We start from the raw sequence: 17,576 nt of genomic DNA, 5'->3' as shown, positions 1-17,576 counted from the left end.
GTCCATGTAATCAGGACAAACTAACCTGGCATCTGAGAAAGCTGAGTATCGTGGCATACCTAGCACTGCTAAAACCCATTTTCCAGCGGGGGAAAGCTCTCTGAGAGCAATCCAAAGTTTAGGTGCCTTTAACTCCTCTCCAAAGGTACCTTCCAAAGGATACTTGAACTACATACTTTTGCTATGCAAAGAACCTGAGGTTTTCAGGCTTCCAGCTTATTGCCTCATTTACACACCTGGATTTACGTAAGATGAATCTAAGTCATATTATCAAAAATGATGTGTAAATGTAAATGTCTGCAACATTGACTTGATTTACAAAGTTGTTTGGATTCTTTTATAGTAAAAATTTAATGGAAAACAGTGCTGTTAGTACAAAAACTAATAATTATTTTATATCCAGACAAGTAATGTCAACATCATTTGACAAATAATGCAATGGTCTTGATAACAGTAATAAAGAATGTGCTTCAGCAGTTTGAAATTATTCTTAAATACACATACATCAATTCTCTCTGATTTCTTGTGTGTCCATGAGATTGCCAAAGGGAACATATTCCATCCAGCAGGCATTGGATTAAACACAATGCATTTCAATATGCTGCAGCAAAATAGATTTCTTCATTTCATTTCCGCAGAAAGTCCATACAATACACCAGGTCAAGCATAAACTCTAGGTAATTGCATTCCTTCCTGCCTGCTTTTAAGAAATCTAAGGTCCTTGAACATTCCCTTTGCCTTTTTTATAAACATGGCAACACTTATTCACCTAACTCTCGTGTATGGACAGGCTGTATTAGCCCAAGACTTGTACAAAATTTCCAATAGCAGGGACGGGCAATTTGATAGATTTTACCAAGCCTATTCACTGTTTTGACTCCACCATAACTCCACAGATTTCACCACTGTGAAATCCCATGGTTCAGGAAAGGAGATCTGGAACTCTGAACCTTCTTTTGCTGCAGAGAGGCTTAGAAAGAGTATCTCCCAGTTCACCCAAAAATAGAGTGTCCTGGAGGTTTCCACTACATTCTTCCACTGAGTGTTTCTTACCTGTTTCTGAAGTACTCATTTAGTTAAGTATGTCCTAGAAAAAGAAAGGAGCCTGCGACTGGACCCACCTGCACTGTTGCTTATGGAGCCCTACCAGAGAGTCTGATACTTTATAGCAACTGAATGGTGGCCAGAAAGGAAATTCACAGATTTCATTATTCCCAACGGAATCACATGGCATGGAACATATTTTTAAAATAGATTTATTCATGCTAATTTTACTTCTATGCCAGTGCTTCCTTGAAACGGGCCAGTTTGGCTCTACTTGTTCAGGGACAATCGGGAATGACAGGACTAGGGGCAGGCAGGCAGTACAGTTACAAGGCCTTGTCCCCACTGTTGGATGTGGGAATGCTGCACCAGCTAGTGTTGACAAGAGAGCTGACCCCCTTTCCTCCACGCTGGGAAACCTGTCCCTGCAGGCCACTTCATGATGATGTAAAACCCTGTACATGATCCAAAGAAGTGGAAAACATTGTGTTGTTTTGTTCTCCCCTGCTCTATTATTAGAGTAGCCAGTGTTCTTATCTCACTGAGTGCGGTTGCCCACACAGTCCCTTCAGGAGTAAGACATCAGTTCAAATACGGAAGAAACGAGTCAGAGTGTATTTAGGTGAGTAATGTGTGCTCAAACCAGCTCAGAGCCGAGTTGCGTCCTTGGATACGGAAGCAGGTGGCTGATGAACCCTCAGAACCAGGCAGAGTTACTGAGACAAGAAAGCATAAAATGCTCCCTATGTTAAAAACGTGGAGAAAGGAAGAGCCTGGGAACCATCTGCTATGTCTGCTGTAGCAAGTACAGTGACACAGCAACAGTTTTATGTAGCTGGAGTCCCAGTTCAGAAGTGAACTCTTGATCTGAACTAACACTTTGACACAGATGCATTTCAACCATTAGTCAAACACTTGATCCTGGGGAAAAAAAATGCTGGAATAACCAACAAGCACCTAAAAGAAATCAAAGCAGTTAATAGCAGTCACTAAAAACTTACCTAGACTGAGACAAATCGGTATAATTTCAACCTACAAAACCCGGCCTGTGTCTAGAATAAGATGGAGTAAATACCATGTGTCATAAGCTCAGTGAAACTCTCGGTAAGGTCTCACATAGTTTTCACGTAAATAAACTAGAGGAATGTGGTTTACATGAAACTACTCTAAGGTGGGGACAAATCTGGTTGCTGCAGGAATGACTGCGGGAAACTGCACTGGGGCACATACAGCCAGATCCAAAGACAGAGGTTGGAATTATCTGGCTGTGTAGCAGCTCCTGAAGAAACAACTCTTAGGTCAAAGCAAACCACTGGCTAAATTGTGTCAATACTGTGCCAGAAAAGGTAAATTATGCAGAGGTGTATAAATTATCCTTCTGCTTCACTCACTTGCAATATTCTGTTCAACTCTGAGTACTACATTCTAAGCAGTCCAGAGGAGAATAATGGTGGTGATGGGAAGTCGGGAATATCTGAACTAGGAAAAGGACTGAACTGACAGGTATGATCCTGAAAAGTCTGAGAGTTGAGACGGTGCCTGATTTCAAACAGGCATATGCCTGCTGAAGAAATTAATCCAGTCTCTAGATCGGTTTCAGATAAGACAGAAATGAGTTGATTTATTGCACAGAAAAGAAGATTTAGTAAAGATTAGGAAAATCTGCGATTATATGAATCTCTAGATTGCCTGGACAGGTTATGAAGTTAACATTATTGACAGTCTTTAGTACTGGGTGACACACATGTCTGTGAAAAAAGGACAAAATTATTTAAGACACTCGCTGGAGGACCATTTCAGCCCTCTGAGTGAAAGATTTGCTTTTGATATAAAGAGAAAAAAACCTAAACCAATTGTAATTATGCACAACTTGTAAAAAAATTCTTACTAAGTGAACTCCATCTAAATCTATGATGTAGGCCAGATCTTCTAATGTAATTTCTTTCCTCTGTAAATGAAAGTTCAATCCAGTCTCAGCTCCCTGCTTGGGATATTCCTAGATTAAGAAGACTCAGAAGAGTACTGAACTGTATTGTGTAGCTGAAATATTAAGTCGTAACATTTTCACAACGTGACGAACCAAATTACAGATATTTTTAATCTCTTCACTGTGGTCAAGCATTGGAACAGGCTGTCCAGGGAGGTTGTGGAGTCAAGAAACAACTGGACATGGCACTTAGTGCTATGGTCTAGTCGATGTGGTGGTGTTCAATCAAAGGTCAGACTCATCTTTTCCAACCATAATGATTCTTTGATTCTGTGATTCTCCCAGCAAGACCACCAGACTCTGCACTGAAGTCAACCTGGTTTGGGCACATGTTTTGTTGAACTTGGTCTGTGGGGGGCACAGCAGCCTCTGACAGAAGTGTAGTGCTGAACAAGTGGGAATTCAGATGCAACAAAAGCTTGAAAACCTAGAGTAAAACAAAACCCCAAAATTAAAAATAGGTGCATGGAAAGTAGCCTGCAGGAAATACAGTCCTCAGCACATTATGGTTACTAGTTTCAAACTTATCTAAATAAAAGCAGCCTGAAAGGTGCTGTCTTGGTCTGCTGAGCTGAAGAGCAAGCTGTCGATCTCTGCTGGGTCTCTCTGAACACTCCAGAAGTAAAAAACAACCCCTTAATATGATTATCCTTCTTAAATGCCTGCATACAGATAAATATAAGTGGGAGTGTTTCCTTTGGCAGTGATAAGGTCCTTCTGGTCCCCAGCACATCTTAAATAACCAAAGAACACCTGTTTAACTCCATGTGTTACATTTCCAGTACGTCTCCACGAGTGATTTTGTGATGCTGCTCAATGGCCCCTCCTATTTTCTAAACTACATTAAACCCCAGATTCCTGAGCAGCCTTATGTCAGTAGCAGATTACTTTATTTTACCCACTCGGTTTCTATAGGGCAGCCCGAATAATTTAACATCGTGTGTTCTTACGCTTTAATACACTTTTTAGGAGGTGGAAAACAGAGGCGAGGAGCGCTCGCCGGCTTCCCTTCCCTTCGCTTCCCACGCACGGAGGCTCCGTGTGGCTGCTCTGCCCTCTGCCGGGGCTCCTCGGGCGGGAAGGGCACGGCGTGGGAGAAACCCCTGGCGTCTGAGGACCCAAATATCCTCCCGGATCGTCTCGCCCGGTGCTCGGGCATCGTCCCGGTGCTCGGGGAAGCGGTGCCCGCCCGGCTCCCGGCGGCTCCAGAGCCGAACTCCTTAGGGACACGCCCGGTGTGCACCGGCTTTTGTCGTCGTCCGTAAGGAATTACTGCATCACAGAATGCCTGGGGTGGAAGAGACCACTGGGGATCATCCAGTCCAACCCCCGCGCCAAGGCAGGGTCACCCGGAGCAGGTGACACAGGAATAGGCTTGGGAATGTCTCCAGACTGCACGTCCTCCCTGGGTAGCCTGTGCCAAGACTCTGCCCCCCTCAAGAAGTTCTCCCTCATGCCGAGGTGGAACTTGTGTTGTAGTTTACGGCCACCGCTCCTCACCCAAAAGTTTGCGGGGCTCCTCCTGCCACAAAATCGCGTTCCCTCCAAACCCAGCGGGAGGAGCGCCTCACGCCCCGTACGCATGCGCGGCGGCAGCAGGACTACACTTCCCGGCATGCCCCGGCGGGGCGGGGCCGCGCGCGTGGCAGGGCGCGGCGGGCGGGCGGGGAGAGGAGCGGAGCTGAGCTGAGCTGAGCGGGACAGGACAGGACCGGGCACGGCCATGGATGCGGGCGAGGGGAAGCCGCAGCCCCACCTGGCCGCGCTGGTGCTGGCGCGGGGCGGCAGCAAGGGCATCCCGCTGAAGAACATCAAGCTGCTGGCGGGGGTGCCGCTCATCGGCTGGGTGCTGCGCGCCGCCATTGACGCCGGCGTTTTCCACAGGTGCGCATGCGCGGTCCCCCCTCGGCCCGCCTCCCCTCCTCCTGCCGGGGCAGCGGGGCCGGGAGTGGGATCGGGATGGGGATACCGAGGGGTCCCGGCCCGGAAAGGGGTGCCGAGGCACCCCGGCGTGGGGAGGGGCTGGATGAAGCTGCCCCTTCGTCCGGGGGTCTTAGTGAAGTCTGTCAGCGTCTGCACGGGGGTGTCAGTGACTGGACCGGGCTCTGCTCTGTGGTGCCGAGGAATAGGACAAGAGGCAACGGGCAGAAACCGATGTATGGGAAGTGCCACCTGGATATAAGGGAGAACATCTTTACTGTGCACTGGGATGGGCTGCCCAGAGAGGTTGTGGTGTCTGCCCCACTGGAGATACTCCAGAATCACTGGGATGGAATCCTGTGCAACCTGTTCAGGTGACCCTGCGTGAGCAGAGAGGTGGGACCAGCTGACCTCCACGGTCCGTTCCAACCTTACCCATCCTGTGACGCTGTGAGTGAGGCAGGTGTGTGGTAGGAGATCCCCCCTGAAGACAAGGTCGAGGATCAGGCTAGGCAAGCAGGCATAACCCTGCCATGAACTCTGCTGTCCCTTCCTGGTAAGGGTGAGCAGGGCAGGAATGAAGGAGTTGGAAGTCTTGCAGTAATTTGAAAGTCAAGTTGTTCTGGCCCAGGAGGGAGTTGTAACCACACCTGTCACTGATTTGGTTGGGGAGCCTAGCTGACAACTTTTGCCAGTAAACATTGATGTTTTTATTAAGACATCTGCATTAAATAGAACTGTCAGGCTGTGGGTAATCTCCTGTGAATGGTTTAATCATGGGGTGACATTGGGTGATGGTCACCTGGTGCTCCCTGCTGTGCAAAGTTGTGCTGGTGAGAGTTGCTCGGGAACAAATGAAGCTGAGTTTGGGATTTCCATGGTTCCAGTAGTTGAGAGCCTGTTATTGTGCTCATCCAGGAAAAAACTGCTTTGTTTTCTCTCCACCTGCCCAGCTGGTACTTGAAGACAGCAGTAAAGTCTCCTCCTTACCTTCTCTTCATAAGACCAACCCCGATATCTCTTTTGGCATCTCATGACATGCACGTGCTCCCAGACATCAGACTGCTCTGCTGGGCTTGTTTTCCTTTTCCTTTGTATTACTGGGGAGCCCACAGCAGGACACAGCACACTGGTGGCAATCCTGCAAACATCGAGTGGAAAGAGATAATCGTGTATGCCCATGTTACAGAAGAGGAGCTCAGTTTGTGACTAAGCACCCAAAACTTTGGTAGCACCAATCAGATCTAGATAGAAACAAGTCTGTTGTTAGTGTTAAGAACACTGGGCATTACAGATTTTTCTGCCAGAACAAAACTGAGACTTTTCTACACATAAACTGATAAACAGTTAAACCCAGTGCATGGTTAGGATATACTTGGTATGTAGCACATCTGGGGGCAGGTTCCCAATGCAAACCTGCTGCATTATGTTCAGAGCAAGAACTCAGTGTAGTCAAGTACAAATGTAGCCCAGCTATAGCTAGATCCAGAGCTGGAAGTGAGCATGAGCCCTCTATATCTCATTACTGTTCTGGAAAATCCTTCTTACTGTGGCTGAAAAGTAGAGGAAGCACGGCTCCGTTTTGTTTTCAATAAAGAAACAGTCAAGAACATTTTCAACCTAAGATTACTTAATGTATTTGAATCCATTTTGCTTAATGACCTCTGGTGGCTTCTATTTGGCATTTGAATTTGCCCACCAGGAAGCCAGTTAGGGTTGTGCAGCCTAACTTTGAGGCATAACAGGTGCAGTGGGTGGGTGTGCTCCAGGTTAATCTAGTCACCTTTGAAATACCTCTGCTGACAGGGTACTTGTTACACAACAAAACTCTTGTTAGTTGAGTGGGGAGTGTATATTTAAGTAAACCATCCCAAAGCAGTTTATGGAAAATACCTCTGCTGTATTTGTTCGCATGGGTGTGACTTGACCTTACTGTCACTGTCATACATATTTTTATCCTGATGATCTTGTGATGTCTTTGGGTGAAAAAATGTAACTAAAGCACCATTTGCTATGAACAATGAACGCTGAGAGAGGGAAGGTGCTTTTTCATAGCTTTTGTCTTTATCTCACTTTTTTTTTTTCCACAACGATGGCAGCAGTGGCCTCACAGTTGCTCAGTGTTTGTCATCATATGATATTCAGACTTAGCCCTTCCTTTTGTAAATGTTTATTTTCCCCAAACGATCACAGTCTTGCTTTACCAGTACTGAAAGTTTTCTGTGCCAAAACATATGTCACTTGAACAGCTCTTTCTCTGGGATTACATGGAGCCCACTCAACACATTTTAAACCACTTGCAGAATAAGCTAAGCTTCTAACTTTGGGGCAGTTTTACTTGCTGTCAGTCCTGTTTCTGAACTCTTACATGATTTTGACTGCGTTGTTAACCCATTCGCAATCCATTGATCACTTAACGTGGCTGTTTTGTGTGCTGACTGGATTTTTTTTGATAACACTTCTGAATTTTATGTTGCTGCGTGGAATGCAGCTCAGGCTTCAGATTTTACAATCTGTGAATGTGTGTGTTTTAACCCCATTTTTTACAAGTTGTTCTTTAGACTGACCAGGATAGGTTTACTAAAGCAAGTACAAGAACTAGGTCCTTTCATTGCACGGTGCAGTGCAGACATAAGCCAGGGTGTTGTTCAGTTTAGATTATGGCAGGTAAGTAAAAAATGCTGGGATTTATTCTTTCTATTAATTTCTGTCACTGTCTGCCAACAGTATATGGGTTTCTACAGACCACGATGAAATCGAGAAGGTTGCAAAGCAATTTGGCGCTCAGGTTCATCGCAGAAGCCCCGAAGTTTCTCAAGACTCCTCAACTTCCCTAGAAGCCATCAGAGAGTTTCTTAATCATCATCATGGTAAATCCATAAGGAAATATGCTGAGCTTTTGTGTTGTAGCCCCAGAGGGATGATGCATTATCATTTAGAAAAATAACTGAAACCTTTATTAAATAAAAGCTAAAAATATTATCTTTTTTTTTTTTCTGTGGCACCTACTCACGCCACACCTTGCAGTTGTGTTATTGAAAGTATGAATTGTTTCATGAATGTTTCTTTATTTTTCTTTAGAGGTTGATATTGTAGGAAATATTCAAGCAACATCTCCCTGTTTACATCCCAGTGATCTTATAAAAGTGGCAGATCTGATCCAGAAGGAGGGGTTTGATTCTGTCTTCTCTGTTGTGAGGCGGCACCAATTTAGATGGAGTGAGGTAAAAAAAGGAGGTAATACTTAGGTGTTTCTGGTTACAGTTATACTTAATTTTTATTTTTTTTTCCAAATGCTTTGTTTTCATATCCATGTTGTTTTAGGAAGTGATATCAGAGGCACGGACTGAGTTCTCTGAGAGGTGTGAGATGGCTTCTAAGTACTGCTGTCTTGATATTACTGAGCGCTGCTCAGCCTTTCTGTATTTGTTTTGTAGAAATGATCAGGTATTGAAAATTAAAATTATATTAGCTTGTCTAGGCTAGAAGCAGAGCTCCCAAAAATGTCGATGTTACCTTCTGCTCAGTGGGTATTCGTGTTTATGGAGATAAGACACTGAGGTCCCGTCTTAACCAGAAAATTGTTTGTTCTTGCTATGCAGTAGCTAACAAGTGACAAATAATGTGAGGTAAGGTCTTGTTGAAGAGGGGATAGCAACCTCTTGGCCTGGAGGCTTAGGCTTTGTTTCATCCTGCTAATGTGGCTGCTGACTTATGTCACGTTGCAAACTGCCTTTGAGTCACGGGGAATGAACTCATGTTAATTAGCTCATCCAGAAGACTATGACTGTTTTTTCCCCGAGAAAATATGCCTCTTGGCTACAGATGCCAAGATGACTAAAGACTGAAATCCTACAAATAATGATTGTACCTTGTTTTAGCTCTAAAGTACCTTTTGTCCATGTACAAAGAACCGTTCCATGCATTATCTATATTGGTTTTGTTTCTGTGATTAAAGCAGAAATGTTTTCTTCATTTTCTTAAAAGCTTTTTATTTCAGATACTGTCACAGTTTTGTTTTTCAAAAGTGAATGTTGCTCAGATATTTTGAGTTTTTCTGAGATATAAATCGCTTAAGATGGAGATTTTTTTTAAATGAGTTTAGAAAGCGTCATGCTGTAAAAGAGCATGTGAAATAAATGAAGCTTGGTATTAGAGAGAAGTTGAAATGAAAGTTACGCCTTTGTTTAGACTACAGACTTGAACATTCTCATTGTTCCTCATAAGAGGAGAAGTAAGCTGGTAAAGTATTAGAAGAATATCAGAAGCATGGATGGCAATTTCTGGATTCAGTGGATTGCACTTTAGTAGGCCACATACAACTCCACATCTTGATATGCTAGAATGGACATCTGTGAAAGAATAAATCTCATTCGGATGTGTCAAGTGGCTTTCTGAAGTGGTTGTGTGCCATCTTGCTCCCTATAGGTAGATTGTTAAAATAAAAAAACCTCAAGGCCTACCCAAAAGAACAAGTAATTCTTTAGTACTAAGTGACATCCAAAGTCTTTTAATGTGGTGAGAGACAAAGAATCAGTCAGCTGTAAGGATTGTATTTGAGGAGAACAAGGAACACATTGTGCAAACATTAGCAGCTTAAGGGTAACTGCCAATGGCCTTTCAGGAGTGTGGTGTTTCAGGTGACTCACAGGAGCATTATACAGTGTTTTTAAAAATTTTTTTATTTTCCCATACAACTTTAGGATACTGATTATGTTAAAATAATTTTATTGTTTTTTTTTTTCTGTGTAGTTCTGTTGTTCCTTCTGCATGAAGGTTTAATTTTGATACACCCTGAAAGAGAAAGATGTCTCTCTCGGACTGGAAATGTTTGCTTCACTGAGCACAAAGCCATAGTTTATTTATGAAACACAAGGTGTGTTTATATAGACTAAAGCCTCAGGATGTTTTGTGTGTTTCAGAATGCCCTATAACCTTTTCATGGTTACTGGGTTGTGAGACCTGGCGAATTTTAGCTGGTTTTGTGCATGTGAATTTCAGTGGCTTAAGGACAAAAGTCTCTGGTGCCTGGTTCAGTTTCTTCTGCATGGACTACTGGCGTTGGTAACAATGTGGGATCTCTGGGGATAGTGTTTGTTCAAAGACACTTGCTTGTTTATTTGTGGACACTGAATAAATGACTTCTGAAAAAGTAAGAGAATGCATATCCATAAATAAGAAGTATTCTGGGGAAGTCTTGAGGTGGCTTTCACAGGTAAATTTTTTCACATATGCTCTTTTTTATTGCATTGAAGATTTCAGGTTGGTCCTGTCAGATCTCAGAGTTCATACAGGGCATTCCTATGTGCACTAGGAGACAGAGTGCAGGAATAGTATTTCTTTCATGTTTTCAGTGACAGTCTAGAAGAATATCCCCCCCCCACTCCTTTTAGTAAACAGTTTTGGAGCCGACAGCTTAGTTTTTTGGTTGGGTTTTTTTGTTTGTTTATGGTTTTGTGTGTTTGTTTTTGTTTTTTGTTAAAGTTGGAATGAAAATTTTCCTTTTCCTCTGCTAGACATCCAGAGTAGTCCTTCAGTTTGTTATCCACAGTTCCAAGAAAGAGAAGCAATTCAGTGATTCCCCAGAGAAGTTGTGGAATCCCCAACCCTGGCAGTGTTCAAGGCCAGGTTGGATGGAGCTCTGAGCAACCTGGTCTAGTGAAAGGTGTCTCTGCCCATGGCAGGGGGGTTGGAACGAGATGATCTTTAACGTCCCTTCCAACCCAAACTGCTTTGTGATTGTTTATAAAGATAAGCAACAAGAGGCAATAAAGAAAGAAGTTGGTGACTGAATTGTGCCCTCAATTTTTCAACAGAAAACTATTTGGAAAGTTATGTGACTCTGCACAAGGGTTCTGTAAAACTTACTTTGTCTTTTTTTTTTCTCTGTTAACAGAAAACAAGATGACAGAGCCCCAAAACCTGAATCCAGCAAAACGGTACAGGAGGCAAGACTGGCCTGGGGAGCTGTATGAAAATGGCTCTTTTTATTTTGCCAAGAGACATTTGATTGAGAAGGGCTATTTGCAGGTTTGTGCTTCTGTTTCTCCTGCTCTTCAGAATTATACACATTTTACTCTTGTTGTAGAGGTTCTGAATTCAATACTGTATTTTGATTTCTGATGCAGTCAATGTGAAATAACAGCACCTTGTTCTCATAACAGTTTGCCTATTATTTGTAACTTAGCAGGGCAAACTGTAGCTAGGGCAGTTCCAGTTACAGCATCCTCCACAACAAACAAATTTGTACAAATAATACTGTGCAGTATATCCCTATAACCCTAGAACCATACAGTGTGGAGTTTCACATCAGTTCACCAGCATATCGTGTAGTTCATTTTAGTGCTACTAAGGGTGTGAAACTGAGTTTCATGCAGTGTCGTAGCCTTGTCATAATCAATCAATTTGTATTTTCAGCCAGTTTATTCTTATGCTAATTTTGTACTGTAATTTTAACACTCTTTTCCCCTTTCCTCATGTTTACATCCCAGTGTAGTAATGCAGAACAACATTGGGGTGTTGTGGGTGTTTTTCTAATTGAAATTATTTTTTGCTTAACATCTAAACAAAGACTTATTCATAATCTTCCTAAGTAAATGCTAAAAGTATTACTATTTTGCTGATTAAGAGAAATCTGGGGAAATGAATGTGATGTAATTACTATAATGCATACTTTCTCTAGCTGTAAAATGAAAATACTTCTTAACGCTTGCCTGCAGAAGATTCCTTCAAAATTTTTAGTTCTGTGTAGCTGCCAAAACCATCATTATTGATGGTTCACTTCTATATAATCTACTGTGACCACTGTGTAACCAGACACTTGGCTTTCATTACAGGGTACTGAATTGTACAGTTTTGTATTTGTGCTAAGCCAAGCAGAAAATTTGAATGGCTTCTGTTTCACTTAGGGTGGTAAAATGGCCTACTATGAAATGCGTGCAGAGCACAGTGTGGATATTGATATAGACATTGACTGGCCTATTGCAGAGCAGAGAGTATTGAGGTAAAAAGCACTTTTTACTCCTTTATTTCTTTGATAGCGCTCGTTGTTTCAGAGTGTGGTCACATGAATTCATAATGTATGTAATGTAAGAAATCAAGATCAAAGATAACTGGGCAACTATTTCTACCCGTAGTTTTTTCCTATCTTTGTTGAAATTAAGTGAATTACCTTTGTTGTATTGTGGATTGTTTGGGGTTTTTTGTTTGTTTGTTTTATTGGTTCTTTTTTGGTTTTAAAGTTTGGCTTGGTGAGAAGTGTAAGCCCCACTATAGCAATGTTAGCATCATCTCTGGCTTTTCCAGCTGGGGTGTCCCAGACTTCCATGGTCTGGACCACACTGATACACATGAACGAGAGTGTTTGTGCAGAAGGCATGAGCTGATTCCATCTTGTCACCTGCCTTTTCTTTGCAGCTGCTCTGCACTTCTCTAAGGAAATAATGAGTGGGTTTGCAGTATATTTTCTGTGCATTTTTCATCCTTTACTCCACTTTAGTTTTACCTCCCAAAATGGTACAGTGCATGAACTTCTACACTAAGGAAATAAATTTTATCCTAATTTTTAAATGGGCAATGCAACTGAGCTGTCTTTTGGATTGTTCTGTTTGTTTCTTTGAAGAGGGAAAATATAGTTGGAGAGTGACAGTGATGGGAAAAGGCATTAGAAAAGAACTTCAAAACTGATTCTTCTGTCTGAAGATCACAGTTGTATTTCAAATATTTGGTTTTGGAGTGTGCAAAAACTTCCACCCTAAAAAGATAACTTCTTTGTCTAGCTTTGGATATTTTGGCAAAGAGCCACTGAAGGAGGTGAAGCTGCTGGTTTGCAGTATTGAAGGATGCCTGACAAATGGTCGCATTTATGTGACAGAAGATCACAAGGAAATGGTCTCCTATGATTATAGAGATATTGTTGGCATTGATCTGTTAAAGAAAAGAGGAATCCAGGTGGGTGTTGTTCTGAAGTGTGAAGTTTTATGTCTCATGTAACCTGAACATTAAAAGATTCTAAAAACTTGTATTCTTGCAGCATGTAAATTGAAGTTTCTTCATGGTACTTGTGATCAAGCAGCACAATGTATTGGGTGGGACAAATGTTGTTCTCAGATCCCTCACAGGAAAATAAGTGTTTTGAGAAATCTCGATCACAGTAGCTGCAGCATCTTCCTCTGAATCATAGAATATCTGGGTTGGAAGGGACCTTAAAGATCATCTTGTTCCAAGCCCTGTGCAATGTGCAGGGACATCTTTCACTAGAACCAGGTTGCTCAGAGCCCTGTCCGACCTGGCCTTGAGCAATTCTAGTGATGGAGCATCCACAGCTTCTCTGGGCAACTTGTTGCAGTGCTTCAACACCCTCACAGTAAAGAATTTCTTCCTAATACCTAATTAAACCTACTCTCTCTGTCAGTGAGAAGCCATTCTCCCTTGTCCTGTCACTACATGCTCTTCTGAATAGTTTCTATCCATCTTTCTTGTAGGTTCCCATCAGGTACTGAAAGCCTGCAATTAGGTTACCCCTAAGCTTTCTCTTCTCCAGGCTGAACAATCCCAATTTTCTCAGCATTTTTGTCATGGAAAAATACAGGAAGAAATTTTTATGGTGCTTTGCTAGCACCAGTCATATTCTGTGTAGTCTAGCCACTCATTATTTATAAGTAACTTCATCAAGCAGGAATATGTTGTTACCTCTTGACAACAGAAGAGGAAGAAATTTCCAGGTAAATTGGTTGGTTTGTCGTAGATCACCCGGGATTGTTGCAAAGAGGGGAAATCAAACCCTGAACACTTTTGCCTGCAAAATTGTTTTAATCGTAGCTTATGTGCCTTGAAGATATAAGAATCCTGTGTAAATAAAAAACTAAACCAACACAGACTGTAACATGGCTACTTTTATTATTATCATTATTAGTAGTACTACTAAATTCTGCTGATCCGAATCTTTGCTTACATTTATGTAAAATTAGCCTCCTGACTATTTTCGGTCTGTGCTGCTGCCTTTGTTACAGCTAGAAGACTTATTTTGGGTAAGAACTAAGTTTAGATTTAGGCTGCCTTCAAAGAGCCTTAACTCAGTTCTGATGCAGTGGAAAACAAAGGTAGCTATGCCCCAAGTAGACTTCTTCAGGTACATTTTTGGAGTCTGTATTGCAGGATTTTTTACAACAGGTTATATGAGACTTTCATGACTTACTTTGCAGCTGTTGCCTTGGGGCTGTGAAATGGAGTAGATGGTTTTTCAGCACTCCCTCAGCTTCATTTTCTGTGAGGTAAAAGGGGAAGGAAGCTTGCAATCACGGTTTTGTTGCTCATGGGAGCCTCTTTCCATATTTGTTTTGACTTGGAATATTTAATTAAAAACCTCCTGGTTTTTGTGCTGCACTTCATTTATTTCTAGTATATGTTGCTGATACAGTCTTGCTTTGTTCATTCTGTGCTTAAAATCAAGGCCAACCATTTGTTAGTATTTAAAAGCAATTAGGGAATATAAGTTTGTCCACATTTTGGACAAGAAAACTTGGAGGAGTTGCATCTGAGATTTCTAAAAATCCCACTGCACTAATGTTCTGGTTTCAGCTTCCCTTGTACATAATTTCTGAAATTTCAAGTTGGAATGAACTTCCAGAGATAAATGTGCTGTGCTATTCAGTCATTTAGTGTTCTTTTGGTGCTCTGAAGTGCTACTGTGAATAATGTTATTAAGGAGAGCAGTCAAGAAAAATACTTCATAATGTTCTACTTTTACAAATATTACAGAAATCCTCCTTGGGAATTCTTTTGTTTCATAATTAATTAGATGATACTGCACTAGATAGTCAACATTCCACTGTACTGTGATATCCAGTATTTTATTTGGTACATGTTGCATTTAAAAAGGAAAATGTAAATTTCTTTTTTTAATATCAGGAAGGGGTACAGAATGGTGTTTTACTTTCCCAGAGCAACTTCAAGACTGTGATGTGGGTTTGGGTGTTAATCACTTGTGCTCTGAGTTCTGATTGAAGAAACTGGTTATTCAGTGCTTTTCTGATTCCTGAGAGAGCTTCTATGAGCAAAGCTACTTTTTTCCTTATAGGGAATCAATTTACATGTCTTATTTCTTTGTATGTAGAATTTATTCTAAGTTGATTTTATTTTCATAGGTTCGACTCATCTCTGAAAGAGATTGTTCAAAAACACTGTCAGCCATGCAGCTGGGATGTGTAGCAAAGGTTAGTGCAACAAATAAATTACAGGTTCTGAAGGACTGGCAAGAAGACATGGGTTTGAGCTGGAAAGAAGTTGCTTACTTAGGTGAGTTCCTGTTTTGTTGGTAGTAAAACTTCATATAGTATAGACAAATACAAACTTCATAGTCCTGCTGAGCTTCGAAACACTTTTCTTTTTGTCAATACACTGAACTTAATGGGATTCATGTGCAAATTGCAGCACACAATCACCAAAAGCAGGTATGTATTTTAAGACTTGTGCCATCTAAATGTTAAAGGCATTGATGAATCAGTGTGTAATTCGGTAAGGGAAGTTTTAGCTGCTTTTCTAATGGGATTTATGAAAGCTTTTGATATCACAGAAGCATACAGTTACAGCTGACAATTTTGAACTGATTCTAATACATTTCAGATGAATATTGTATAGATTATGTTCTGAAATGGAAACTAGAAATGGGCAGATTAAAATGAAAGCCAGTATGACTCTGTACTAAATTGTATTTCAGAAACAGATTAAGTTTAGGGTCCTGCAAATGCTTATTCAGTTGCTTACATAATTTTACTACTCCTAAAAGTACTGTTCCCTTGCCTGAAGATTTTGAAGTGCGATCAGCATCTACATGGATCACAAAGATCTTCTGACAACTGACTCACACATGCAACGTGCTGTTGAGCTGCTGAGATGAACGTTTTGGCAAAAATACAAATTTAAAAAAAAACCCAGATTAATGCGTGCACAGAAAAATACTGAGTTTGCTCAGCCTTTCCTCTCTGTGATGTTTTGCCTTGTCTGTCATCTTCTCTAATAGGAAATGAAGAGTCTGATGTGGAATGCCTGAAGCAAGCAGGAATGAGTGGTGTGCCTGCTGATGCTTGTGCAGCCGCTCAGAAGGCCGCTGGTTACATTTGCAAGAGCAGCGGCGGCTGTGGGGCCGTGCGGGAGTTCGCAGAGCACATATTCCTGTTGTTAGCAAAAGTGAACTCTGCAAGGAAGCAAATGGGAGAAATGAGTTCAGCAGAAAAGGAAATGGGGGGAAATGAGAACAGCAGGAGAGGAAATAAGGAACGAATGAAAAAGGAGTAACGCCGTTGGTCATTCCGGCTGTTCTTCGTCTCCTCTTCCTCCTTCAGTAAATGCCAAAGGAGAGCTCTCAAGTTTTACATCGAAATAGAGTTAAAAAAACTCTAATTTAAGGTCCCGCTTTAAGTGCTGGTATTCATAATTGTATGCTGATCACATTCATGAATTTTTTAAAAGCCATTTATAAGCAATAGAAGGAATGTTGCAAAAGGTAGCAGATCTACTGTAAATCTCCTCCTAATCATCACGCCTCTCCTCCAGGAGTGATATGTCTTTATATCATAATCAGAATGTTTTCAGGGATCAATGATTTTGCATGACTTGAGGGTTTGTAATTCAAATTTTAAAGAAAAAAATTCTGTCAGTTTTGCTCATGTGGTTTATACTTCTTCTACCAAAAGTCAGCATGGTGTTGTGGTTGTGTGATTGCATTTTACAGAATTTTTTCCCTAGTAGGGAAGAGTTTTAACATATACTGGAGAGGTCAGGTGTAAAGTACTATCAGACTTCTTCCTGTATTTTTAAAACACAGCTCAGTTCCTGGAAAACCAGTTAATATTAATATTACTTAAGAAAAGCACTTAAGCATGTGTTCAGTTTTAAGCTCATAAATAATTAAATCACATTTGGAATTATGCCTCTTATCTTTGAGTCTGTTTATAATGGGTTTTATTGAAGCTCTTAAATTAACATACCCAAATGTTTTGCCAAATTTGGATTTAAGTTCCCCATTGACTTTGAGGTCTTTGCAGAAACTCAGTTTCTTTCTATGAAGACTTTATGGCTACCACTAATGGTCTAAAGCCAAGCAAAACTCTTTTAAGTTTATTGTATGGAAAAGTATCTGCTGTTTAAAAAAACCCCAAATCATGGTTGATTGTGGGTTTATATAAAATATATGTACAGCATGCTAAAGCTGTTTTATGTGTATTTATGAAAAATAGGATTTGTATTGTACCATGCAAATACAATAGTATTTATCAGTGAGTCAAGTTCTGTCTTGGCCTCTGCTAAAAAATAAAAAATACCCATGCTGCACAGGCAATTACTACTGAGGTGAGTGATAATGGCTTGTCATTTTATTTTACTTCCCTGCTAAATAGAAACTCACAGTATAATATCACTCAGTATATTGGCCTCTGATTAACTTGGTGTTTACTTCCTTTCACAAAGCCAAAATAAGGCAGTGATAAATTTCAGTCCAATCTACAGTTAACAGGCTTATCAGGGCTAACAGATGAATTGCTTACTGCACTAACCAGCTCTAAGTTATCACTGAAGTATTTCCTTTCTGTCAGGTTTTAGGGCTCTGGATACATCCCATGGACTTTGA

The 17,576-nt window shown here is 41.2% G+C and overlaps 1 protein-coding gene across 2 annotated transcripts; it reads left to right on the top strand.

Moving 5' to 3' along the window:
- The first annotated feature begins 4,725 nt into the window (after nucleotides 1-4,725).
- On the top strand, nucleotides 4,726-17,431 carry CMAS (cytidine monophosphate N-acetylneuraminic acid synthetase). 2 transcript variants are annotated; one of them, XM_027905421.1, is made up of 8 exons: nucleotides 4,726-4,915; nucleotides 7,679-7,821; nucleotides 8,033-8,188; nucleotides 10,848-10,981; nucleotides 11,860-11,954; nucleotides 12,730-12,901; nucleotides 15,097-15,247; nucleotides 15,972-17,431. In XM_027905421.1, the coding sequence occupies exons 1-8, from the start codon at nucleotides 4,755-4,757 to the stop codon at nucleotides 16,244-16,246; spliced, it is 1,287 nt and encodes a 428-aa protein (XP_027761222.1). In that variant the 5' UTR covers nucleotides 4,726-4,754; the 3' UTR covers nucleotides 16,247-17,431. The 2 variants fall into 2 exon arrangements, with proteins under 2 accessions (XP_027761222.1, XP_027761228.1); XM_027905427.1 differs by lacking the exon at nucleotides 4,726-4,915 and adding an exon at nucleotides 5,087-5,209.
- Nucleotides 17,432-17,576: the final 145 nt, after the last annotated feature.

The sequence above is a fragment of the Empidonax traillii genome, unplaced genomic scaffold (assembly GCF_003031625.1).
Source record: "Empidonax traillii isolate 1590-97213 ecotype Southwest subspecies unplaced genomic scaffold, ASM303162v1 scaffold25:size3598162, whole genome shotgun sequence".
NCBI lineage: Eukaryota > Metazoa > Chordata > Aves > Passeriformes > Tyrannidae > Empidonax > Empidonax traillii.
The sequence above is the reverse complement of the archived record's forward strand: the minus strand, read 5'-3'. Positions and strand labels throughout refer to the sequence as shown.